This window comes from Amaranthus tricolor, chromosome 17, assembly GCF_026212465.1.
Source record: "Amaranthus tricolor cultivar Red isolate AtriRed21 chromosome 17, ASM2621246v1, whole genome shotgun sequence".
Classification (NCBI taxonomy): domain Eukaryota; kingdom Viridiplantae; phylum Streptophyta; class Magnoliopsida; order Caryophyllales; family Amaranthaceae; genus Amaranthus; species Amaranthus tricolor.
Window position 1 is genome coordinate 17,165,900 of NC_080063.1, and position 26,621 is coordinate 17,192,520.

General features: G+C 34.3%; 3 protein-coding genes across 8 annotated transcripts; 1 reads left to right on the forward strand and 2 right to left on the reverse strand.

Annotated features, from left to right (window-relative positions):
- Positions 1–1,427: 1,427 nt before the first annotated feature.
- LOC130804234 (pentatricopeptide repeat-containing protein At1g06143) lies at positions 1,428–9,649 on the reverse strand. 5 transcript variants are annotated; one of them, XM_057668612.1, is made up of 3 exons: positions 6,141–9,649; positions 5,665–5,826; positions 1,428–1,734 (listed from the first exon to the last, which is right to left on the reverse strand). In XM_057668612.1, the coding sequence occupies exon 1, from the start codon at positions 9,521–9,523 to the stop codon at positions 7,784–7,786; it is 1,740 nt and encodes a 579-aa protein (XP_057524595.1). In that variant the 5' UTR covers positions 9,524–9,649; the 3' UTR covers positions 1,428–1,734; positions 5,665–5,826; positions 6,141–7,783. The 5 variants fall into 5 exon arrangements, with proteins under 5 accessions (XP_057524595.1, XP_057524592.1, XP_057524593.1 ...); XM_057668613.1 differs by lacking the exon at positions 1,428–1,734 and having other exon boundaries at positions 3,366–5,826; positions 6,141–6,312; positions 7,292–9,649; XM_057668611.1 differs by lacking the exon at positions 1,428–1,734 and having other exon boundaries at positions 3,366–5,826; positions 6,141–6,312; positions 6,874–9,649.
- A 3,749-nt stretch (positions 9,650–13,398) lies between these two features.
- Positions 13,399–14,322, reverse strand: LOC130803811 (uncharacterized). Its single transcript, XM_057668013.1, has one exon. The coding sequence runs from the start codon at positions 14,320–14,322 to the stop codon at positions 13,399–13,401; it is 924 nt and encodes a 307-aa protein (XP_057523996.1).
- A 1,880-nt stretch (positions 14,323–16,202) lies between these two features.
- Positions 16,203–25,882, forward strand: LOC130804698 (peroxisomal nicotinamide adenine dinucleotide carrier). 2 transcript variants are annotated; one of them, XM_057669243.1, is made up of 12 exons: positions 16,209–16,493; positions 16,605–16,682; positions 16,768–16,842; positions 18,388–18,518; positions 19,973–20,027; positions 20,700–20,804; positions 22,450–22,518; positions 22,595–22,702; positions 22,853–22,921; positions 23,094–23,182; positions 23,268–23,322; positions 25,207–25,379. In XM_057669243.1, exons 1-12 carry the CDS (start codon positions 16,413–16,415, stop codon positions 25,225–25,227), a joined length of 936 nt encoding a protein of 311 aa, XP_057525226.1. In that variant the 5' UTR covers positions 16,209–16,412; the 3' UTR covers positions 25,228–25,379. The 2 variants fall into 2 exon arrangements, with proteins under 2 accessions (XP_057525225.1, XP_057525226.1); XM_057669242.1 differs by lacking the exon at positions 23,094–23,182 and having other exon boundaries at positions 16,203–16,493; positions 25,207–25,882.
- The last annotated feature ends 739 nt before the right edge of the window (positions 25,883–26,621 follow it).

A 26,621-nucleotide genomic window follows, 5' to 3' on the forward strand; every position in this document is an offset into this window, starting at 1 on the left:
TAAAGAAATATCATTTAATTTTCTTCATTTAAATCGATACTAAAAGGAAAAAAGTGATGAAAAATAAAGAGAAAAGAGTTGGAAAAAAGAGTGACTTATTGTGTACTAAACAAATTATTTTAACATCAAAGAAATTTAGGAGGAAACTATTAATCTTCCTTTCCCTTCCCCTTAGGAGCCTGGCCAAGACTTAGGTTATATAACTTAAAACCTTATTAATGTTAATTAAATTACTAACATTATAGAACAAATGGAACAAATTTATTAGAATCAATAAAATCAAAAAATCCGGAAGTCTTCCTTTGTATTTTGACGCTCTTTTTGTAATAAAATATTAATTTTACCAAAAAAAATAGCAAATTCGTTTAAAAGAAAAGATTATTAATTTTATAATACATAAAGGTTACACATTTATGTACTTTTTGATTAATAACAGTGAAGTCAGTTGAATGATAAGAAACCAAAATCTAAAGAAAAAATAGATGAATAGAAAGTAATTTCAAATTTCTAATATTATTACAAAATTTACAATTAAATAATGTTATAATTACATCTTCTATGTTACCTATCACATGAATATTCTTCCATCTTACAAACTACTAGTAATTATCATTATCATCATGGATTATAAACATAAAAGAGAAAAAAAAGCTTCTATAGATTTAATCAACACTATTTTAGTCTGGGTAAACTTTTAAATATACAAAATAATACTTTCTGCATTTCTTTTTATTTGTCCACTTTACTTTTTCACGTATTTCAACGCAAATTTTGAACCTCGATATCTCATAGAACGCATAATAAAAAATTGTAAAAATTATATATTAAAATTCTTTGCATCAAGACGAATCTAATAAGATCTCACATGAATATATTTTGTCTTAAATATATATTTTAAAAATCAAATTTGAATTTCTCTCTCATAAAATGGAAAAACTTAAACTGAACAAACAAAAAGAAACGAAAGGAGTAAGTATTTATACTTAACAAGTACAATCATTCAGATTTAGAAGTACTTAAGTTATTTTTAGGATAGTCACACTAAAATATTGTCCACGAAATCCACATAAGATTTTTTCTCTAAAGGATCATGAAGTTTCCAAGAAGAAATGATCCAAAGAACATGGAACAACTTGCTTAGAAATTTGTTCATTGTTTAGGAAGTTGGTGTCAATTCAAATCAGACACCAAATCATATTGCAGACAAGCCATAATCAATCCAAGTAACAACCAAACATACTATTTATTTATTTTATTATTATTCATCATTTAAGCTTATTATATATCACGATTAATATGTAAAAGAAAATTTAAAATGACATATTTTTGTAATATTAACTTTTTGTAATTTTAGTTATGTATTATTTAATATTAAATGGTAAAAATAAAAAATTTAATTTTATAAAAAGTCAAAAATAACAAGTATAATCAAATAAAAGAAGCAAGTGTGCATGGACATTTTTTTGACATCATAAAAAGTTTGGGCCATGATATTCCGAAGATAAAAAGATGATACATCGTTTTATGTCATTCCAGTGGGAAGTATATACTCCAAATGCATGTATGTGTAACTACTTCAGTTTAGAAAGTTCCAAACTACTGCATCTTCTTACAGGACAACAAAAATCAGTGCAACTAACCTACACTGTATTTCAACTAGTGTTTCACTGCAAGTGGTTTCAGCATTACTTATATTGTAAAAAGTCAAAGGTCCAAGTCTTCATGTAATGGCAACTGCAAACAAGTGGCAATTTATTTAATAATATAAATAATATTTCATAAGGTGTCAGCGCGACTTCAACCGTCTCAACTATTATCTTACATGTTTTTGGTTAAATGTAAGAGAATATCAAACATTTGATATAAGAAGAACATGCGTTGCATCTACACTTCAAGCTCAAAAGACTCATGTGAGAGGGTGTGATAGATTAATATATTCTATGACTTCGACCATAACTTAAGTTTTTTGGTTGAATTGATTCAATGACATTCTTTTTTTTCAGGTCCTTCAAATTAAATTTTTCCGGTCCATAAAGTTCTTCCTTATAACTCGAGGACTATAGTTTTAAGTGAGATTATGTAATGTTAAAATATATAGCATATTCTAGAGCCTTAACCACATTGAAACTTAATATATTATATAATTTGACACATAGCTAGTAATAAGAAAAAAACATATCAATTATGTATTAATTTGCCGACATATACTAATGAAGAAATGGATAATGTAGTACAAGTGAATAAGGAGCAATATTCAAAGGTTTCGTGACATGTTGCATATGAGTTGTTTAAACATTGATGGGTTTTGAGAGTGAAGTGTCGATAAAGTTTCCATTATCAAACCCCATTTTGTCCGATCCACTCGTTTCGGTTTTCCAATAGTTTAAGCATGAAAGCGATAATTGATGATTTTGCTACTTGTAAGATTATGGATGAATTTATAAAAAAACGAAATATATATATATATATATATATATATATATATATATATATATATATATATATAATATAATAAAATCATAGATATGAACAACTGTCATTGTTACATTTATATATATTCATATAAATTTAATTTTTTTTAATCTTATCCATAATCTTATAAATAGGAAAATCATCTATTATTGCTTTTGTGCTTAAGCTATTAGAAAACCGAAATAAATGAATCGGTCAAAAAGAAAAAGAGAATGTTAAAAAGGGTGATATATCTCATAAATTCACAAACTTGATCATTAACAATCAACGACACGTGATATAGAGTAATTACGAGCATGTTTTCGTTATCTTAATTAGTCTCGCAAATAGTACCCGGTTAAACACGTCCATTCCTCACCACAATCCTCAAAATAGAGCCAGAAACGTAAGGTGGTGGAATTACTATCGAACCACACTTACCAAACTCCGTCACACCCAAAGAGGTCTCATTCTACAGTTCCTTCACATTCAGAGACCATATGCATGCCAAGTCCTTATTACCATAAATGTATCATCTACAAAACCAATATTTCGTCAAACCCATCAAACACTCAAAAGGATATGTGAACCATTTGAAATTTATAGGAAAGTACAGAGAACACCTTTATAAGATGTGGCTCCATATTAAGGTTCTCAGTATCTCATTAAAGAAACTTAAAACCTCACTATAAATCGACAAAAACAGACAAAAGTAGCTATCAATCTTAATTTGGAGTTTGAAAATTCCCTTGTGCGACGAGTCCTGGGTCCATTAGGAGCCCAAATTATGGGTTGGTCAAGTCATTGAAGTCTTTTCCTATAACTCTTGTGACAAAGATTCGATTCTAAGCACCTAGCTACAAGAAAGAATAATTCCACCTTTCCCTTACTTTTAGCCAAATCTCCAACCTTACCCCTGATGGCCTGATCAAAATAAGCATGAAGGGCAAATCTTGATCTACTCCCAAAAAATGATTCAATAATCGATCTATTTTTTACCGTTATAGCTTCATAGTTGGCATATAAATGAAATGCCAATGCCTCAACTCAAAAAGATTATGGTCGGCTATATGAGCTAAAACATCAGTCCCAATTGGCATATCAATAAGATTAAAGAAACATGCACCTTCAATAGCTAGCCTCTCAAAATCAATTTTTCCATTAAACTCGGCACCTTGTGTTGGTGCTTCAAAGCTCAAACACATAACAATAACTTTTATGGGATTCTGGATATTATGATAATTTGCAAGAATTTGCAAGCCCCCATCAAATTGCTCATTATTCACTCAACTTTATCATATACTCCAAGATAAAAGCTGGCCTTATTCCTGAGGAAATTTACCTGTAAACCAAATGCTGCTAACCAGAAAAACTTCAAAATCATAATATATAGATCATAGTAACCTTGAATTTATGGTTCCTTTGGACTGCTCAAGAAAAAACAACCAAGCGAACTTTTAGAACATAGTCATCGGTCATGCACAAGCAACAAGCCAAGTTAAGCACCAAGCATTATCGTCATCCCATGTAAATCCTCTCAGAAATCTTAGCTTCTATCCCCACTTAAACCCTTGCAAATCCTAACAAGAACCCGATAATGACCTAACTATCAGTATGTCATGGACTAATTCTTTTGCTCTTGGCTTGCTTCGGCTGGAGCACGTGACAAAAATTTGGGGTTTTGGCTGAGGGATGGCATTATCTGCCGACCAAACAACTACGAAGCCTCAAGGAAGGTGAAACCTTAGTCTGAGAGCTTCAAATTCAACCCGGGTAGCATCAAATTCTGGTAAATTTCTCCATTTAATTGAGATTTCAACCTGCAGTTCGATTCCAAGTCAGAAGAAATTTAGGCAGGTAAACCAGCTGTTAAAGAATGTTGCCCCTTCTGCTTGTTTGAGCTCAGATATCTGGAAAATTTGATGATCTCGGCTTAGTCAGGCAATGCCAGCTTGCTTGCCACAGGCCATAGCTACTACCTACTTTGACATTTAGTATGGGCCACGATAAAAAGAAAATAGCTTATAGAAGGGTCTCTAATTCATGGATTGTAGGGACTAGGGAGTAAGGCTACAAGTTAAGATAAACCATAGTTCCTCCATTTCAAAGCAAGTGTCATTCCTACTTTAGACAATTTCACTACAAGTTTCCCATTTCCTTATTTAGAAAGCAATTCGTGTTTCAAATTCGTTTGACCCTCACATGATTCCCAACTTTTATTTTTATCTATTAACTTACATTTTTTTTTAAAATTTACGCAAAAGTGGGATACTTGCTCTGAAACAGAGGAAGTATAAAGTATTAACTAAAGGAAATTCTTAAACCCATCTCTCAACACCTTCCACGACCTTCACGTCTGAAGATGAGCTTCAAGTTCATCATGACTAGCCTCCCTTCACATAATCGATCATCCGAGGAGACAACCATTGCGCTTCCCTTCTCAAATCGGAGGAGCTGCACAGGCCACAGGGTAACTTCACAAACAAAACTTGAAATAGGTATGAGTAGAGATGTTTCATGAGTTCTCTGCTCAAGATTGCCACATAGCCCAAGAACGAGGTTGTCCAACAATGAACCATTAGGATAGTGTAGAGAGTCCTACTGTTCCCTATGAATTCCGTTCCGTACTTCCATCATACTACTCAATGGTATGAGTGGATTGGACGTGGTTAAAGATTGACTTTGCTTCTTTGTTTAACAACACTTAGAGGTGCGATTGGTGTATTGTTGATATTCACTCTAATTAAAGAAAACAAAATCTCAAATATGCACTTCAATTCTTCAAAGGAAGTGTTACTCATAATTAAAGTCCCTAAACACTCCAAGTACAAAAAAACAATATACTTCTACGGATTAGATTGTAATAACAAAATACACAATTGGAATTGAAATTGATGGAGAAACAGTTTCACATGATTCACTACTTTTCTAGTAAATTGCAAATCAAAAAAGCGACTTTTGGTCGGTTTTGGTCTATATTGGCGCCATTTTAAGGAAATCACGAATTCAAAAAGTGAATCAGATGGTGAATCGTGTTACACTGCGGAGAACCTGTCAGCTGTTACAAGGAGAGGACCACTAACTTATGAAACTTTCTCAGTGCACACTATGTCCCTTTAGGGGATCAATATCAACCCAAAATGCTTTGTTTATGTGAGTGAGAACCATTTCATACATTTGGGGCAAAAGAACTAAAGAGGGATAGAGAAGTACCCTACAGCACTTGCTCATGGACAGTGGTTTCTGCAGACCCTGTTTCATTTGTGCACTCCCGTTAGATGTTCAGTTTTAGCATTTCACTTTCGTCCTCAAGAGTTTCAAGATTATTTGAAGCCTGAGGGAGCTCCTAAACAAGCTTCCTTGCTTCATCACGCACTGGAAGTAGTTTAGAATCGGTTAAATCTCTTGAAACTAGCATGAAAGATAAGAGCAAAACTGTGAGCATATAAAAGGTGGAAGATCTAAACCTAGCTTCATGTTTTCCATCATAGAAAGATTAAAGGTATGCTTTGGGAAGAAAATTGGGATCTAAGCCTAGAATGATAACTAATACAGCTGGTCTAACAAGTTCAGCAAAACAACCTACAAAATCTAGGAGTAAATATCATGTCATGAACTTGTAATGAACAGAAAGTCAAAAACCAGCATATATGATCCATTTAAGCCAAAATGGGGCGAGAAGGACTTACAGCTTTGCATAGCTAGTGCTCCAAGATATCTTCGTCCGCCTGGCAATCTTTCCTCTGTAGGCTTTCAAATACGACACCAGCTATATCTAATTTGGAAAGAACTCCGTGCCAGGTACTCCTCCGAGTGCCTTGTGCCTTCCTTTATCAATATTGAGTGTCAAGCAAGCTAAAACTGCAGCACAATAGGCATGATAAATTGAAATTTGAAAAACTAGACAAAACAATGAATGTAAGACCAGAAATCTGATACAAAGCCCAGCCTCACTTGACTCAGTCATAGACGATTGTTATACAGATAGTCAGGTGTCATGAAAGGGGTTAAGCCCAGCCTCTAGCACGTAGTTTTTAGAAGCAAGAAGGAAGCTTAGGCTGATTACACTCTATTATGCAAAAGATCTAGAAGGAAATCTTTTAATACTTCTATTATAACTGTTGAGCTCTAATTAGAGTGAACTAATAAGAAAGATAGAAAGTACAAGCTCGTAGATCTTAAAATGAGAGCGAAGAAAACTGGAGATGGTCTTGGATGGCAAAACTGGAAAGAGATACGAATATTTAGACTTACAGATTGAGATGGATTAAAATCAAAATGAATACAAGAAAAGAACTCATATGATCGACCGACAGAAATGATATCAGCCGACCCCAATCTTTTGGATCAAGACTTTGGCATTGTTGCCGTTGTTGTCTTAAAGGTTGTTACAGAGAGTACTCTAGAATGGCATTGCTTTACCTATATAAGTAATGGGAGAGGATGATATAATTTTATTCTTGTATTTACACTGAGTGTTGTAAAATGTAAACACTTTGGGGGTTACCAAGCCACTCTAAGAGCTCAGAGGAGTACACTGCTCGACTATATTATAGCATCATGCTTTAGTTGTCCATACGATTCATGTTTCTCTTCGATTCCCTTTCTCTTCTACTGTACTTTCTCTGACCTACTGAACCAAGCATGAGCTCAATTCAGAAAACACTAGCAAACAACTCAACTTATAAGGACTCAGCTTTGGATGACTCAGAAACTATCCAAGTATGCAATGACTCAACTTCAGGAGCAGCACCTTCTACAGCCCATGAAACAAGCATCTCAGACCACTCTTTGGTAGATAATTCAGAGACCAAAGACATGGATGAAACCTTGGACTCACCTCCTAATCAAGAGGAAGTATTGAAGGTTCAAGCATCTTTCATTCATGGTCCTAACACATCAGGAGCACGGTCTATAGTGCACGTGCAACACAAGTGACTAGGCACGCTTAGTCTTAAATTCTTAAGTTCTTGTTTCTTGTTTTATTTTTTGGTTGAGTTGTTTCCTTTGTGTGGATGGCCTATATAAAGGCTGCCTTTCTTTTGTTTTGTCTCATTCATTGATCATTAATAAAACAGAAGTTTTTTAAAGAAAGTGTAACTTTCTGAGGGTTCTTCCTTGCAACCATTATTCCTTTTGTGAGTGAAACAAGAGAGTAACGGATTTCCTTCCTCCACAATCAAGTGAGTGAAACTTAGATTGGAAGAGGAGGACGAGGGCTTAAAGTGAGTGAAACTGAGTAGTCTTGCATTGTATATCCATTTGGTCCCTTAAAGATCATCTGGCATTGCACACCATTGAAGCCTTGCATTTCCTCTTCAATATAGTGCACCTACAGCTCTGCCATAACATCATGCTTCAGTTGTCCGTACAATTCATCAAGCAAACCGTATATCTCATCCGAAGCAGAGTGACGATTATCATTAGCAACAAACTGATGCAATTCATTTTGCAATTCAATCCAACTAGACCCAGGACAAATTTTTTTAATACCCACTTCCCTCATCATAGTCCTAACCTTTTTTACTTCTGTCCATCTATTTGCTTCAGCAAACATACCAAGTATAAGGCTGTGGTAACCACAGTTATCAGGCTCCAACTCCATTAGCTTCCTAACGGCAATCTCAGCAATCTCAAAGTTCCGACATAGCTTAGCACCACTCAATACGGCTCCCCAAATAACTGAATTGGGTTCAATTTTCATACTACCAATCAATTCTAATGCATCTCTAAGACACTTAGCTTTGCATAGTAGATCAACCATGCAGCCATAATGTTTTATCTCCGGATGAATATGAAAATCATTAATCATGCTTCGGAATATCTCACGCCCTTCTTCGGCTAGTCCTGCGTGAGTGCACGCACTAAGAACACTAATGAAAGTAACCCCGTTGGGCTTAATATTCTCCCCCAGCATTTTATGGAACATTGCAATTGCTGATTTGCCATGCCCGTGAGCTGCAAGTCCTTCGATGATTGAATTCCAACAATATAGATTTTTCTCTCGTAAATTGAGAAAAACGAAGAATGCTCTGTCTAACCTCCCACACTTAGCATACATGTCAACCAACGCAGACCCGATGTAAACATCGAGTGAAAATCCATGACACGTTATATAGAAATGAATCTTCTTTCCTAAAACAAGAGCTCCCATATGAGCACAACACGAAACAACTATTGCTAATGTTTTCTTATCAGGGAAAATTCCATTCTTCATCATCTCATCAAAGAAAGATAAGGCCTTTTTATAGTCCTTGCTTTGAGTATAGCATGTGATCATAGTAGTCCATGAAATCAAATCCTTTTTACTCATTCGATCAAATAACAATTCCGCACCCTCAACATCCCCCAATCTCGCATACCCATCAATCATAGAATTCCATGCTGTAGCATTCCTCTCAGGCATCTCATCAAACAAGCACCTAGCTGAAGCCATATGTCCACATCGAGCATAAACAGACACTATGGTACTCCATGCGTAAGAATCTCTCTCAGGCATTTCATTGAACACCTTCTGTGCTTCAATAATTTTACCAAGTTTCCCATAACAATCAACCATTGCAGTCATAACAAAAAGATGACCATCAAATCCCATTTTCCATACATGACAATGAAGATTTTCCCCAGTTTTTGCATAAAATGCTTGACCACAAGCCTTTATTAATGGAGATATAGTATAACTAGTTGGGTATATTTGTATTCTCAGCATTTTCATGTATAATTTCAGAGCTTGAATTGTTCTTCCCCAATCAATTTCCCCTCTGATCAATGAATTATAGACGATAATATTAGGTGATTTCATCTGGGTAACAGCTGAATATGCATATTCTATATGATTAAGGGAAGAACAAACCCTGATAAATTGGGTCATTGCATAATAATCTTCGATTATATTGGTTTTGATCATCGAGGCTTGAAGGGACTGTAGAGCCGGAAAATTTGAGCAGTTCTTCAAATGAGCTACTAAGTTATCCGTGTGTAATAGTTTTTCAGTATGCGCAGATGCAAACAGAACAAAATGGTGCAGGAAAGTTGGGTTTTTCCGGAAGCTTTGAAAGACCATTGGCGCCATTAATGGCCAGTGGGTGATTTTGTAGATGAGATTTATTATGGATGTGTTTAGTTCATCAAGTAAAACAACAATTATATTTATGATTCACACACATGGTATATGGTTGTTTAAGCTACTTGAATATGTCAAATAAATTTGCGTGATATTCTATATGGAATTTTTTTCTTTTTTCATCCATATTTTTTCTTTATTTTTTTTACGTGATTTCTTTCAACAAAACTTAATTATAAAGTACTTGAATAAAAGAAATTTATTAGAATAATAGACGAAAATAGACAATGATGTGGTTGATTTTTATTTTTTATTACTTCTGATCTATATTAATTTTTGAAAAAAACTTTATTTATCCACGAGTAAACTACCCACCTAAGGTAGTATTAAAAATATAAAGTTAGTATACATTTATTATTAACCAACTACCTAACAAAAACATATATAATTATTTATCAATCAATTATTAATTATCACCTCATCTAGAAACTACCCGGTAAGTATCACTAGTGGAAAAGACCTTATATGTTACGATTTTATTCCCGTTATATGCTATGATTTTAACCCGCAGCATTTTATATTAACTTGCCACTAAATATTAATAACTATATACATAATAATATTACACTAATAATCATTCAATATTTTTTCAACCATCACCAATCATCATCCAAATTAATCATCACTTAAATATACATATACAACTCAAAATTAATATACAATAACATATATATTTGTTGTGCATACCAAGCTTAATATTACAACAAAAATAATATAAACATATACTTGCAATCGTATTTATACACAACATTTCAAATTATACACAACATTCAAGTTATAAACTTATACTTTGAAATTCATACTTACAATTCACAAAAGCAAATTTATATACACAACATTCCAAGTTATAAACTTATACTTACATAACTTATGCACAATAACATTTTATACAACATTTCAAGTTATACACAACATCCCAAGTTATAAACTTATACGTTAAAATTCATACTTATACACACAAGAATAAACTTATACACAACATTCAAGTTTTAAACTTATATTTTAAAATTCATACTTATACACAAAAACAAACTCATACACAACATATGTTCAAAGGTTGAAGCTTGAATAAACCCTAAAATACCATAAAGCTTGAAAAATTAAAAGGTTGAAGATATTATACCTTAGATTGTTTAAAAAGCACTCGTGTTGTATGCTTCTAAGTATGCTTCTAAGAATAGCTTCACATACCAATATCCAAATACCAATTTGTGAAAACCTAAGTGAGATTCACATAACTTGCATCAAAAACGAAGACAATAATATATACCTTAAAAAAAACAAAGACAACAATAAATACCATTACTATCAAAAAACTTAAGTGAGATTCACATAACTAGCATACAAAAACTAAGTCTTAGAATGCCATGAAGCTTGAAAAACTAAAAAAACGAAAAAGAACAACAACAATTTTCGTCGGCTTTAAAGAAGAAATTATACCTTAAAAAAACGAAGTCCTAAAACAATTACGTGGTTTTTGAAAAAGAAGAACAACAACAATTTTTGTGGGTTTTGAAGAAGTTAAAGGTTGAAGAAGAAGAAGAAGAAGAAGAGGAAGAATGACAAATTTTCATGGGTTGAAGAAGGAGGTTGGAGAAGATGAAGAGAAATGAGCAAATGTCGAAGTAAGGCGGGTTTTTAAAACAAATAATATATTTTCGTGGGTTTTGAATCTGCTGCATGAATGAAGGCGGGATTCTATAAAAAAAAAAAAGGGTATATGCTGCGATTCTCTGAGAACCGCAGCATATAACACATTTTTTTTTGCCTAATTTTTCTACAACTTTTATGCTGCGTTTTTATAAAACTGCAGCATATGTTACGCAACATATAAGGTTTTTTTTTCACTAGTGTATTGATCTAAAATTTAGATATTATTTATTATGTCCTTATAATTTTGCCCATATGATGAGTTCTAGTTGTCTAACTTTACCTTTTCTTTATGTGTATATTTAATAATGGCTTTCATAGTCTCTAATCTTATTCACAAATACGTTTTTTTTAGCTCTTTCACTTATTTCTTCATTTTGCTTATTTTTTGTGTTAATTCTCCAATTATAAACAAACTAATTTTCACTAATAGTTGTAAAATCATGTGGACAAGATAGACTTACCAATTCATAACTTACCAGTATACTCTATCCTCTAAATTCTAGAATGCATTAACACGTTTTTTTTTTGTTTTACATAATTTATTCAATTTGCACTGTATTTTTGCAAATTTGTTATTTTTTTATTTTATTTACAAATTTGTTATTTTCCGAAGTATGCCCAGAAGGTGGTGTATGGGCTGGTGTGAGCAAATGAAGGGGAATATTAACATCTAAAAATTGGTAGTTTGGAGAAGATGAGGAAGGTGTTTTAGCAAAAGGAAAAATGGTCTCATCAAAAAGAACATGCCGAGATATAATGATTTTACGGGATGAGAGATCATAGCACTTGTAACCCCTATGAGAAGAGGGATATCCTAAAAAGACACATGGAGCGGATCGAGGTTGAAGTTTGTGAATGGTAGTAGAAGGAAAAAGGGGAAAACATAGACACCCAAAAACCCGTAGATGAGTATATGTAGGAGACTTACGGTATAGAATATGAGTGGGAGTAAGATTACCAAGAAGTTTAGAAGGAAGAATATTGAGGAGATAAGTGGCCGTGTTTAAGGCGTGAGGCCAAAAAGACGGAGGAAGAGAGGCATGACACAAAAGAGTGCGAATGATATTATTTATGGATCGAATTTTTCGTTCGGATTTGCCATTTTGGGATGATGTGTAAGGACAAGAAAAACGAAGTGAAATGCCTCGACTAGTGCAAAATTGACGAAACATATTATTGTCAAATTCACCCTCGTTATCGCATTGGAAAGATTTTATATTAAGCTCAAATTGGGTGTTAATAAAAGTATGAAAATTCACAAACACATCATAAACTTGAGATTTGCGATATAACGGAAAAGTCCACAAAAAATTAGTATAATTATCAAGAAAAAGAACATAATATTTATATCCCGATGGACTAGAGATAGGAGATGTCCATAAATCACTATGAATAATATCAAAAGGTTTAGAACTCATAGCCATAGAATTAACAAAAGGTAATTGGATGTGTTTCCCTAAAGGACAAGAATGACAAACAAAATGAGGATCTTTATTACATTTAATTAAACTAGAGGAATACAAAGAATTTAAAACCGCATTGCCCGGATGTCCTAAACGGGAATGCCAAATACTAGAGGAAAAAACGGAAAAAGCTGATGATATTGAGGATGAAGGAGTAGCTCCATGTGCGGATGGAAAAGGATAAAGATCACCCGTGCTATTAGATCTCAGGACGATGCTCCCCGTGGCCAAATCCTTCACAGAAAAGCCAAAAGGATCAAATTCAACGGAAACCATATTATCGTGAGTGAATTTTCGAACGGAAATGAGATTTTTAATAAGTTTAGGTGCATGTAAGACATTTTCGAGGGAAAGGGATTTTTGGGAAAAAGGAAAAGAAACATGCCCGTGACCAAGAACTGGAATTAAATTACCATTACCGACGACAATAGCATTATTAAATTGATGCTTTAAAGGAAAATAAGGAAAAAGAGTACCTTGAGAACGAGTCATGTGGGATGTGGCACCGGTATCCATATAAAATTGCCCATCCGGAGTAGATAAAGAAAGAGTGTTCATTGCATGATCGATGTCCATAGGAATAAAATTTGAAGAATTATTAGTCCCGGTGTGATAGCTTTGTGCCGGACGTGGCCCAAGAACACCATCAGAATATCCATTGTTTGTAAATTGAGGAGCCCAAGGTGTAGTAGGAAAGGGGGCAGCAGGCTAGGCCCAAGTATGTCCAGCCCAAGAAGGTCTCCCATAATAAGAAGAAGAAGGAGAAGGACTTGGGCCAGAATAATGTATGTTGGGCCGAAATGAATGGGAAGCAGTAGGCCTTGTATGGGGTTGCTGCCAGCGTCCATACCCATTGGTGGAGCCATGGTGGCTGCCACGGTGGGTCCGGCCACCACGACGAGGGTGGCGGTGGCCACCACGGTGGTGAGAAGGGCCGCGGTTAATAAATGGAGTGGAATTTTCAGAAAAAGTACCTTTGTTTGAAGCAAGAAGAGCCGAATGTTGAGCGGGAGAAGTATGCTTATGATTAGATCGTTCTTCCAATTCCAACATAGAACGAAGAGTATCAAATGAGGGAATAGGATTCATATGTTGAACCAAAGACCGAAAAGTTTTATACTCCGAAGTTAACCCATGAAGAACTTGAAGAGCCAAGCGATTGTCGGTGATGGAAGTACCAAGATTATTAAGAGAAGTGGCAATACTTTCAATTTCATTGCAATAAGACTTTACATTGGAAAAGGTGGATAAAGAAATGTCATTAAATTGAGATTCAAGATGAAGGATTCGGGATGTCTTATTATTTTGAAAATTGTTCTCAAGACGAGTCCAAGCATCAAAGGCACAATCATCGGGATGAACTATGGTTTGAAGAAGAGAGGGATTAATAGACCCATAAATCCATGTTCTAACAATGTCATCAAGACGTTGCCAATCGGAATCTTTAGGAACTAACACTTTAGAAGAGTCATCGGGAAGAATATGAGATTCCACAAGGTGAGCACGACAATGAAGCTTGAATAAAGTGACCCAAGTATGAAAATTGGAACCATCTTTATTAAGTTGAATGGGATTACTTGTTTTAATGTTAGTAATCAAAGTAGCGGGATGAATTTTGGTGGGAGAGGCCATGAAGAAGAAAGGTGAAAGAAAAGAAGGAAGAAGAGAAAGACAAGGAGATAGAAAAGGGAGTCCGGATCAAAAAACCGAAACTTCTGATACCATGTAAGAATGACTCGGTTGCCTTTCTCATTAATGATAATGTCAATATATACAAAATTGTCACTATAATTTAGGAAATTGAATATTTCCTAATATTCTACATAATCACAAAGATTATACAAAATAATGCAAGAAATCAAAGAGATATTATTCTATGATATTCTAAGATATTCTAAATAATTCTAATATTCTAATAATTTTCCTCTTTTTAATCACTTATTTATATCATTTACGTATATATTGTCTTATTTTTCAACCTAATTTTTCTAACAAAAAGACAAAAAGACAATGATGCTAATTTATAGAGTCAGAATATGTATTTCAATTATAAACAATAAATTATACAAGTTATTTTGTGTTATGCGACAGCGGAAGCAAGTTCGGTGAACAATAATGAAACAATAAAAAAATTCAATACAAAATAAGAAATTGACACGAGAGATTTAACGTGGTTCACTATCAATGTAATAGTTACATCCACGGGCACCAAGATCAAATAATTTCAGTATGATCGCAAAGAATTACACTCATAAATTAATGACTTTCTTGTGATCTCTCTCAATTTTGTGAATTATCCTCTATTAATCCTAAAATGGGAGTTTATATACTAATGCCCAATAAAAGGAAGTTATTACATAATAAACACAAGGTAACCTTCCTAAAAGACACCTCCCGTGAAAAGAAACCGTCATTTCGCGAGCCGTGTACAACTACGCGAGCCATGAAATGGAGACAGAACGCACTCTGCGCCCTGCGGACTGAGGCAGCAGCTTCTCTACGCCCCGCAGACCTCCTTTTTGACCCATACTCATCTTCTTCAATGATGCTTGCTAGTTTGAATCCCCATTAACAGATTTCGTTTATAAAGGTGAGAGGTTGAAGGCACTCTATTAGGGTTGGTTAGTTAACTTGGTTTGTAGATTTTGAAGAATATTTGAAGGATCATGGTTTTTGCTAGTAAGTTTTTTAGCCTCATCTATTATTATGAATCTTTAAATTTATGCGTGTAAATATGATATTTATTTTTGACTTGAATTTGTAGAAATTGTTTTTTCTTTTTTGAATGGTTGAAGATTTTGATTTTGTTATGAGAATTTTAAGAGACAAACGAGTATATTCTTATTGGATATTCCAATCTATAATTCCAATTGACAATAATATTCCAAACTTTTGTTCCTCCTTTTTTGTTGCACTATTTTTGTCTTTCGTCAACAATATTTTATTATTTGTATTTTTCATTAAAAAAATAATTTTTACTTATGTCTATAAAAATAAAGCACAATATTAAATCTTCATTATTTTCAATGGTAAAGCCACACGGGGATTCAATTTTAAATGTAGTACTTCATATTGCATTGTTTTACATTTTTATAGCACTCTTTTTTTGGCTTCCCCAATATGCTTCCCCTATATGCTTATACTCTTGTCCAAGTAAGCAGGATGAAGGGAGTATTTTTATTTATTGGTCCTTTTTTTATTTTTTGAGTACATACAATTATATGAAGTAAGTCTACTAAAAATTTTGTGAAATACAAATTGTTATATGAGGTAGTGGCACGTCATGTTAAATAGCCCAATTAATAAAAATTAAAAACTATATCTACATTTGTTACAAGAACACGTGTACCTAGAGATGTTTAAAATAGACTTGATAATTTAAAATTTACTTCTCCTCGTAACCAATCTTGCTTTGACCCGAGAAATTAACCTAATTTCAAACTGACTCAAAACATTTAACTCGAAATCACCTGAATAAGTATACCTGAACAAATAGCCAAGTTGATGGCAACATTTACTTGAATGAAACAATCACGCTCTCGTTTTTCCTGGGAAACTTACATTAATGTAAACTAACGTCGAGAATCGAAATACCACCTAATTGAACTTAAAGCCAATTTACCATCATCGTTCCAACCAAAGTCAAGATTTTACTCTCTCTCCTCTTTTGATCGATCACAAACCCTTCCCTTTTTCGTCCTTCCGATCAAAATCCTTCGAATATGTCTGATGCTCTCATCAATGGCGTCGCCGGCGCTGGCGGTGGTATTATCGCACAGCTCATCACTTATCCTTTACAAACTGTACATTTTCTTTCAATCTCTTTGTTTTGACTTCTGTTCAGTTTGGTTTAAAATTAGGTTTGTAATTTATGTTTTCTTTACTGAATCGCAAGTTTTTGTTGATGTTTTTAGGTTAACACGCGACAGCAAACGGAGCGCGATCCGAAAAAGGAGAAGACAAAACTTGGAACTCTTGACCATATGTGTGAGGTATTTGAGTCCTTTTTTTCTTTTAGTAATGTCAATTTCTTTGATGTTTTTTTAAAGAAATTGGTGAATTTGAGAAATGGTGTAGGTTGTTAAACATGAAGGATGGGGGAGATTATATGGAGGCTTAGCTCCGTCATTAGTTGGTACCGCAGCTTCCCAGGTGAGAAAATTTTTTGTTGTTTACAACATTTTTGTTGATGCCATTGTGAAATTTGAAACTTATTTTAGTTTGATGCGAATCGCTGTACAAATTTGGTGGTTGTGAATTTTTTATTATGTTTGCATAACTTGCAGGTGTATCACTGTATCTCACTATCTACACATAAATAGTACTCCTAATAGGCTTAACAGCCAGTGTTCCATGTTTTTTCGAGAAGCAGATCAAATAGCATTAAGGACTTGTTCTTCTCAAATATTTAGAATTCAATTGCAATGAATTTACTATGAAGATGTGAGCTTCATAGTGATGGAAAAATTTATGAGAACTGAATTTATTAGGTTGAAATATAAGTTGGGGAGAGCATGTCTTAACCATGGATTTGAGTATTATGTGCACATAGATAGAGTACATGTTAATCTCTCTCTTTTGTTGATTTTGCGAAATTTGTGATTTTGCACATCATTGAGCTTTGATTAAAGTAAGTGAGATAAAAAGACAAAGATAGAGATATTGTTTATAGGTAAGATGATCCAATGATGAGTGACATTGTTGTCCCATTGGTCAAATATTGAAAACGTAACAAACTGGGTGATGCATCGAAATTGGAAAATGGAGCAAAATGATTGGGACAAACAAAATATTTTGGTAGGAGTTTAAGCCTTTAAGGAATCATGGACATGTGTGGTCGTCGACCTTTTGATGATGGCATGTTACTTGAGCTTGTAAATTATTTGCAATGCAAATTATAACAACTATGTCAAAGCTTTAATCTCATAAAATGGGATCAGCTAAAACTGCATTGAAAAATATGCAACATTATCCTAATGTCATTAAATGACTCTAACCTACGCGCCTTGATGGTGTTAAAGAGATTAGGTTTATGCAACATTTATTAATGATAACAAAAGGCACATTGCTAAACATAACTTTTAAAAAATAGAAGAGAGACGCACTTCTGGCTATTATATAATCTGTTGTTTTTGTTGGAGTATGTGAGTTGGATTTGTCTCAGAGTTAGGAGTATCAACATGTTGAGTGACTTCTAATTATTTTGTTTTGGTTATTTCTTTCACGGCTTAAATGATTGGGAAAATGAAGTTGGTAATAGGAACCAATTCTGTCACAGTTTAGGTCTATTCTGTCACAGTTCAGACCTATTGGGTCATTTAGGACATATATGATATATCCCATAGGTCTAAACTGTGACAGATTGCTTCTTACGTAACAATTTACATACTATCGGTGACAGAAGTACAAAACATAATAATAATGTCTTTTACTCGACTATATTCAAATATATGTTGAATATGATGAATTCTGGGCATGTGATTGACAATGTACTTCATTCCTTGCTCTGCTTTCCAAATGCTTCTCCTTACCTCCTTGTCCTATGTGTGAGGAATTTTCCTTCAGGGGAAGAAGGGTATGGTGGTTGGTGGAGGCAAAATAGCTGACTTTGTCTTTATGTTTCTTTTCGGACTTTAAGTGGTTGCTTGTTTGTTTAATTTTCTTTCTGGAATCTCATTTGATATTATTGTGATACAGGGTGTATATTATTATTTCTATCAAATATTCAGGGGTAAGGCTGAAGCTATTGCAATTGATCACAGGAAAAGAGGATTTGGAGATGGATCAGTTGGCATGTTCTCATCACTGATTGTGGCTGCTATGTCTGGGTGATTACATTTCCTGTTTTGCTATCTGTTCATAATGATGTGTTTTTGCTCCTTAAGGCTTAATCAAAGTGTTTGTTGTCCAATGTTCTCCATTGTGTTTACTTGTACTCTTTTCATTTGAACTAGTGAGTTCTTTTTTGCTTTTTTTTTTGGTTGCGAACATTTGTAAAGTAAAAAACAAAGGAATTTGGTTCTAATGAATATAAGAAACCAGTAGAACTCTTTCTATTATTTTTCTAGTCGTGATTTGGGACATATATAATATTCCCTTTGCATAATTCACTATAGTTTCGTGAAGCTCATTCTTGTGAGCGCTTTTTCCTTATTAAGAGTTAATGCTAGGAGTTGTGGGGGAGCTCTTTGTAAGTAGTTGAATAGAAAGTTGAGTTAAATCAGTTTAGTAAATGATGATGGAATTGTTCACTATGATAAATTGGAGGTTTTATATGCCATGCCTTTTGCCATACTTCAGCTCGTAAAATTTTTATTTAAATTTGTAGTACCTTTGACACGATGCTTTTCGCAAGGTTCTTTGCTTTTGTTACAGAAGTAGGTCAATGATGAAGTTAGATGAATACTACTTCTTGTAAATATAGGAAGGATTGTAACCCTTGACTGGTTGAATATTAGTTGGCTTCACATTAAGAAGCCATCTATCAAAAATCTGATCTTATATAGAATAAGTTGGTGTGACTAGTAGTGGGACTTTGTGGATTTCAAAGGTTCCCATAAGAGACTTCGTAATTATCTTTTGTTTTTTTGTTTTTTCTTTTGAAAATTTCATTGTACTTTTCTTATCTTACTATTCGTTCTCGATGAAGTCACTATTACAAATAGGGACAATGAAATGTTGATGGTTGTATAGTATTATGGATTATAGATAAGTGACTCACTAACTCTTTATTATGTGAAGTTTTTTGTTATTGTGAGCGTAAAAATGTGTAAATCCTATTCCCCAAACCCTCTTTGGGTTGTAGTCGTTTTTTTTGGAATTTGGGTGATAGCATATAGAATAGAAAAAGATGGGCCGAAGATTACATGGTTAATAGGAGTGAGGAATGTCGCGAAGAATTGGGATTTTGAGGAGCATGTGACAATACGTAGGGTTGCATAGAGGAGGTGAATGTTTTGTGGAGTATCATTGGAGTTTTTCTAATTGTAAATATGTACCATATAGGGCCAAATAAAGTGTAATCTTTGTTGCGAATGATCTCTCACGTTAATTTCCTCCGAGAACCCCTTGTTTGGTAAATCAAGTAGGCGATTTAATTTTATTGTAAATTGATTTGTCTTGCTATGCTGCTCAAGTAATATTGCAGTGGCTAATTACTCCCGGATCTTTTAATTGTCATATTTTAAACTATTCTCTGCTTTATGGAGCTTGATTGGTTTTTTTATCTTCATTCACCCAGGTTACAGAAACGCTTGTTGATCCCTTTGTTTCATGTTTTCAGGTGTGTCAATGTGCTGTTGACAAATCCTATATGGGTAGTCGTCACCCGCATGCAGGTACAAAGCTATAATTTGAAGTAAAATAAGAATGGTCTCTACTCTATGCAGCATTAGTTTCCTTCTTTATGCACATTCATTTTGCATAATATTGAATCCTTTTTGCTTCCACTGAAATCCTCTTCAACTGGAAGAAACATGTTTGTTTTTCTAGACATTGAAATCTATTTGGTCAGCACTCAGCAATCAAAAATTAAATCATTAATGGCTTCAGATTCCAATCAATATTCTGGTTTATCAATTCCATGTGTACCAAGTTGGTAAAGCCTGTTGGGCTACAAACTATACAGCTAATCAATAAGCCTCCTTTCATATTGTTGAGCGTCAGTAATGATTGGAACATCGAGTGATTGGATTTGATTTTGAAACTCGTGAGATAAGATGAATTTTCTTACCATCCTATTGTTCTTGCTTACTCATGAATCTAAAACCTTTCTGTAGTTTCTGGGATAACTCCTTTTACTATTGTTCTTAATGCTCACACCCTCTGTATTGTATTTTTTTTTTTATTTTAACTTAGTTATTAAACTAATTAAAGCATTTTTTTTTTGTCAACTTGATAAGTTTAGCTGAAAGATTTTCATAACACCATTTTAATGGTGTAAAAAACTTCTAATTTCAGAATTGTTATATCTGATGCTAGATTTGTTGATTAAAATTAAATTCCCGCAGACACACACTAAAGCATCCAAGAAAAATATTCCCAGTCAAGCTTTAAGATCACCTGAAGAAATTCTAATTGGATTGGAGCCTCCACCATATGGAACTAGCCATGCAGTATGTAACTGTTGTTCTCTATTTTTTCTTTTCTTACTAATTTTCCTTATGTTATCATTACTACGCTAATAAATACTAGTTCTACAATGAATTTCACTTTTCACTGCAGGAATAGTGTTGTGTTAATCTGCCATGTAAAGTTGAATATCTCTCACTGTTCTATTTATCCAAGATACATTCTTGTTTACTCTTGGAGAATTGTTGAAATACATGAAACTGAAGAGTTTAAGTAGTCCTGATCTTGTGATTGGTACAGTTTTGAATTTCAGAGACTACTGAGCTTTGTTTTAAAAAAGATGCAACAACCATTGGCTTACACAAGTTCTGCTATTCTTTTGGCCCATTCTTTTGCCATTTTTATTAATTAAAGTTCTTCCCAGTTCTGCATATCGATTTGTCTTGTGCCTTTGCATTCCCTTGTAAGACTTGATACTGCTGGAGAAGCCACAATCTTTTTATTTTTTTCTTATTTTTTAAATTCTGCCTTTTCCTCTGTTTTATAAGGTGCAACCTTTGTTCTACATATGTGAGATTTTTGGAACGAAGGTTGTAACTAAAAGAAGCAGAAGTTCAATTTTAGTGGGATCATTTAAACTATTTTTGTCTATGTTTATATTCATCTGGAAGCATGTCATGATGTATAGACTGTACACTCTCCATTTCCTGATAAGCTTTACACTTTTTGCTTCTGTTAATCTGGTATTGTGTTTTAACACTTTCCCTTTATTCTACTATTGGCAAAGTATTTTGACCCACACCCCTCCTACTTTTATTAGTTTCTTCTAGACTCGCCTCTCCATTATCTCGTTTTTCCCACATTCCACTACTGTATCCCTTTATTCTTCTATTGGCAGAGTATTTTGAACTACACCCCTCTCCTACTTTTATTAGTTTCTTCTAGACTCTGCCTCTCCGTTATCTTGTTTTTCCCACATTCCACTTCTGTAGTAACCATAACATCATCAGGAAATGGAGGGAGTAGTAGATGTTTGTGTTGCAGAACATTTCCTTGAAGGCTTTGAAGCTCACCTCTTTAAAATAATGAAAACAGCTGAACAAAATTGATGACTGGTTACTATGGAATTTATATTTTATAAAGAGGAATTTATAAAAAATCTTTTTTAAATTTCACTATTCAGAAGCCAGCATGAAACTCAACCTTGTAGCGGAACCAGGTCCAGTCTGGTTGCTGGCGACCTTAAAATGGTTTCACAATCCAGTGATTACTTATTCCTCAATTCAATTTTTTATAAACATATTTAGAGACTATTTGGTTCGTCTTCTTGGAGCTTGTCTTGTATACTTGTTTGATGTTCAAAAGTGACTTCATCTTTTGTTGACAATTTTTAGCTTTGTACAGTAGATCTCGCGATTCGTTCCTTGTTTGAAAATCTTAAACTTTCTACACATTTGGTTTCTGTGGAGGGCATTATAAAACAGATGTAATTTAGATTTACCGTGCCAAAAAAAAGGGGATGTATATCTGGACTATATTTTCTTATACCAGGCTTCTTCTGAATTAATTTGTCTTTTAGGATGCTTATATTGCATCTTGAATTTGCATTTATTCATTCTCCTAAAGAGTAAACTTGTTTTCAGGTGCATCAACTTTTATCTCTAAGAATATAAACTCGGTATTTTGTAGATACAAGAGGTTTATGATGAAGCTGGATTTTGGGGTTTCTGGAAAGGTGTCATTCCAACATTGATAATGGTATGTATCCATGGTGTTTTGATATTTTAACAAAGGGTGTGTGCTTGATTATGTACTTATGGTTAACAGTCTGCAGGTAAGTAATCCATCCATACAGTTCATGCTGTATGAGACCCTGCTGAAAAAGCTGAGAAAGAGGCGTGCACTGAATAAAAATAGTGGCAAGGGAGTAACTGCATTAGAGGTTAGTACTTGTCTGAGATTGGAACATTTGTATATGTGACGCGATCCTTGCTGGTTTAATTTGAAACCTTTTGTCCCTCTCTTTTCAACTCTTTGGCTCTCTAACTTTTGAGTTTAGATTTTGTTGAATTGTTTGCTTTTGTATTGACAGGTATTTTTACTTGGTGCTCTGGCAAAGCTTGGAGCCACTGTTGTAACATATCCTCTTTTGGTGGTGAAGGTAATAGACTATTATGCGAACAGTAAATGCTAGAAACTAGAAAGCGGTTTTTATTATGTCCTAATCCTACGGGCTGTAAGGTATTAACCTTTTTTTGAAATTTGGTTGTTGAAGTGTTGGACTCAAATATGTCTTCTGACTGCTGAATCTCCTATTTTGAAATATTTAGCAGAAATGTCTTAAATCTATATTCTCTTCCAAAAAAGAATATCCACTAAGATGGCTATTGGAACCAAGGATGATTGTGCAAGTCTTGCTCTTGTACTCATTTTTCTTTAATTATGTAAGACTTGTGTTGTATCTTTATTCATTAGTGTCTATTGATTTACTTTACCCCTCTTTGCAGGCAAGGCTTCAAGCAAAGCAAATTGTTTGCACAGACAAGAAGTGTCACTATGAAGGTTTGTGATTCTGGCTTAATTTTTTCTCCACTGTTATTCCAGAGAAACCCTTAAAGATCTTGTTTTGGTGTGCTTCATATTGAGGGTCTCATGAAGATCAGACCTTTCCCTGTGCAACTTACTCATACTCAGTTTAGGACACGGTGTGTGGTATTTATTGTAAACTTCACTTTTGACGTCAAGCTAAATCCATACTCTTATCAATACCAAGAAAGAGGGCTCTGGAAAGTAGTAGCTTTATTTCCCATGCCCCTCACCCCTCTGTCCCTCGAGCCCCCATTCCTTCATGAGTCATGATTAGCAAGAATAGTTTCCTGCAGGTATTGATGAATGATCTGCTGGTTTTGAAATCCAGTTGTTATTGTTATAATGCTTAATTGTTATGGTCTCCATTGAAATGAGGTAAAACCTTTATGAGGTATGGAATATTAAATTATAAAGGTTGCTAACCATCGACCTTGAAACAGACTCAGTTTAAAGATTGGTCTGAATTGTCATCAAACCAGTCCTAAATCATTATGAGCAAGGATTTGGAGATGTTATATATTAGGACAAGACCATACAGTCCCGGAATTGGACAAGGTCTAACGTGGTGCCCCTGGACAGTTGAACTACCTTTTAAAATTGGAATCACAATTATTGTGGGAAAAAGACTAGATTAAAGGCCCCATCAGTATAACTTGATAGACCATTTAGGCCTGGAAGGCTGGGACCTGTTCAGTGCTCAGACCATCGTAAAATCTTCATACCTAAACCATTACCTGGGACATATTTGACTAGAGAAACACAGTTATGAGTAACCTAAGTGCCATCTACCTTCAAGGACAGGTTGCTATAGGCACCAGGCTTCAACCGCATAACAAAACTATGATGGGATGATATAGTATACTATTCTACTAGTACAACCATTTACACACAGGAATTTTCAACAATTATTGTCACGAGGTATCGAGGCACATTCTTAAGTGTTGAATTTACGGCCCATTCTGAGCAGTGATAGATTATCTTTTCAACTTTTGAAGTGACTAACACCACTCCAGTTCTGGGGAGTCGAAAGAGGAAAGAGTGGGTCCTAAATAGTAACTAGCCATACATACAGAGCTGGGGTGAATAGAAAGGGAAAAGGAAAAAAAAAGGTGTCCAATGGCCAGCTGTCCCTTGATGTGAATCACAAACAATCACAGACATCATGTGTGATCCACCTAGTTATGTTCTAGGTAGATTTAGGAATTAGCAAGCATTCCAAGCAGTTGAAGCCACAAAAGGGCAGTAAAATAGGGGTAAAAAAAGAGCACCTAACAAAATTAGACCAACCAATTTGATGGTCCTCTTGCAGTGTATGACACTCATAACCACAAAATCACCATTTACTAACTGGTGCATTATTTTCTTTGCATCACTTCAATTTTTCTGAGGACCCCGGAAGCTTGAAAAGGTTATAGGACGTAAATATCAATATTCCTCCCTCTCCAATAATGCCCATGTGTCCAGTTGTCAAAACTAGCTAAATGTTTCTTGTAAAAATTGTAAACATCCCCAACTCCAAGGGTCAATGGTGGGCCAATGATTATATTTTTGGCCGATCATATGTTACATTTCAAAATAATTGGCCTGCCCACCGCCTTCCCCTAATAAGAAAAAGGAAAAAATATTTCTAATTAGGCACATATACGCTATGGGAACTTAATTCGCAATAAACTTAGTGACTTGAGATAATTCCTTTACTTGAGATCACAAGCATGTTTCGGGAGCTTATTTGTGTGTATGCAGGAACTCTGTTAGGCCTTGGAAGAAATTTTTTTTTTACTTTTTATTAGTTTTTGCATACACGTTACAATCTCTTGTATATGTTGGGGCGCAAACTTATTTCTTTGACTTTCTCAGGTACATTTGATGCGATCTTGAAGATGATCCGTTATGAGGGTTTATCTGGATGCTACAAAGGGATGAGCACAAAGATTGTACAAAGTGTTTTTGCAGCTGCCATTCTATTTATGGTCAAGGAGGAACTAGTGAAAGGTGTACGCTTATTACTTGGAAAAAACGGTGCATTGTCTAAGCCTCTATGATGATAAGCTCCATTCTTTCTCCTTGGCAACAATATGATATACCTATTTCCACATGCATATAAAAGTAAAAACCCGTTGTACTACTACGTAAACTAATGACCTTTCACCAAGAGATTCATTCTGATGGAGATTGGCCAATCAAGCAAGTTTACGAAAGCATTGTTCCTCACTTTCTAGTTCCTCTGTTCCTCCTATAAATGGTCAAGGTAACCAAACGTAAAGGTTAAATCCGAGAGAAAATGGTTTGATTACTATTCATAGCATTATTGAAAACACTCCCTAAATCGTATCCTTTCGGTGAGAGCTCAGCATTTTGAGCGCCATCAGTGCGTGGACTATTTGTAGCTCTGTAGATGTTAGATAGTTACTGGAAACGGAAGTGTAATTTCATTTAGATGATATGATAGTGATTGCTGAAAGCGATTGGTGGGACGATTTGTATGAGATGAGCACTCCCACCCGTGAAAATGGTCATTGCTTTCTCTTTAGAAGTATACGCCTTTATTTCCTTTGTTCCGCAATATTTCACTTTGATTAGGTTTAAGCACATCGGTAGACATGTTCAGCAAGTTTGGGTGAGGAGTTGGGACTGTACAATTTGGTAAGTCTAAACATGTTGGGTCAACCCAATTACGCTTTTTATAAACTAACACATATGGGTTAGAATTAGTGTTTTTCATTTAGATTACTGAATTGATTTGGATTGATGTTTTGGAGTAGTCTAAAATTGGATTTTGTGTTCATATTGGTAAGACTTAAAGGTAGGCATTCAAGGGTTTAGATCGGGTCTGAACTTGACTCTTTTTCATATTGGGTCGAATCCAAACTCAAACCCTAATCTTAAGGTCTAGAAAATTTGACTTGAATTCTAACCCAGACCTTTAAAAATATTTTTCATCTGAATTTCTAAGTGTTTAAAATTAAGCCCCTAATTTCAACCTTAAATTCATGGGACTCAAACTTGAATTTGAACCCTTAAAGTTATTTCTGTTGGATCTTGGATATAGGATAGTGTCTAATAGGATTTCGGTAGTGTCTTAGACCCTAGTTCCTCCCTATATTTTTTTACTACCAACTTTATTTTAATATTTTCTATTATTTATGTTTTTTTATTTTTTTTTCAATTTACTATTTAATAAAATAATATATCAATCGTCTAAAGTTATTTCTCTTAATTCTCAATTCCCATAAATATTTTGTATGAGATCATCAATATTCAATAGGAAACAA

Excerpts from the sequence above, each read along its gene's own strand:
- LOC130803811 (XM_057668013.1), bottom strand. The coding sequence starts at position 14,322 with ATGGCCTCTCCCACCAAAATTCATCCCGCTACTTTGATTACTAACATT.
- LOC130804698 (XM_057669242.1), top strand. The coding sequence starts at position 16,413 with ATGTCTGATGCTCTCATCAATGGCGTCGCCGGCGCTGGCGGTGGTATT. Across the intron at positions 16,843-18,387 it reads TTGGTACCGCAGCTTCCCAG|GGTGTATATTATTATTTCTA; the intron begins GTGAGAAAATTT and ends ATTGTGATACAG. Across the intron at positions 22,703-22,852 it reads AGGGAGTAACTGCATTAGAG|GTATTTTTACTTGGTGCTCT; the intron begins GTTAGTACTTGT and ends TTGTATTGACAG.
- LOC130804234 (XM_057668612.1), bottom strand. The coding sequence starts at position 9,523 with ATGGCGCCAATGGTCTTTCAAAGCTTCCGGAAAAACCCAACTTTCCTG.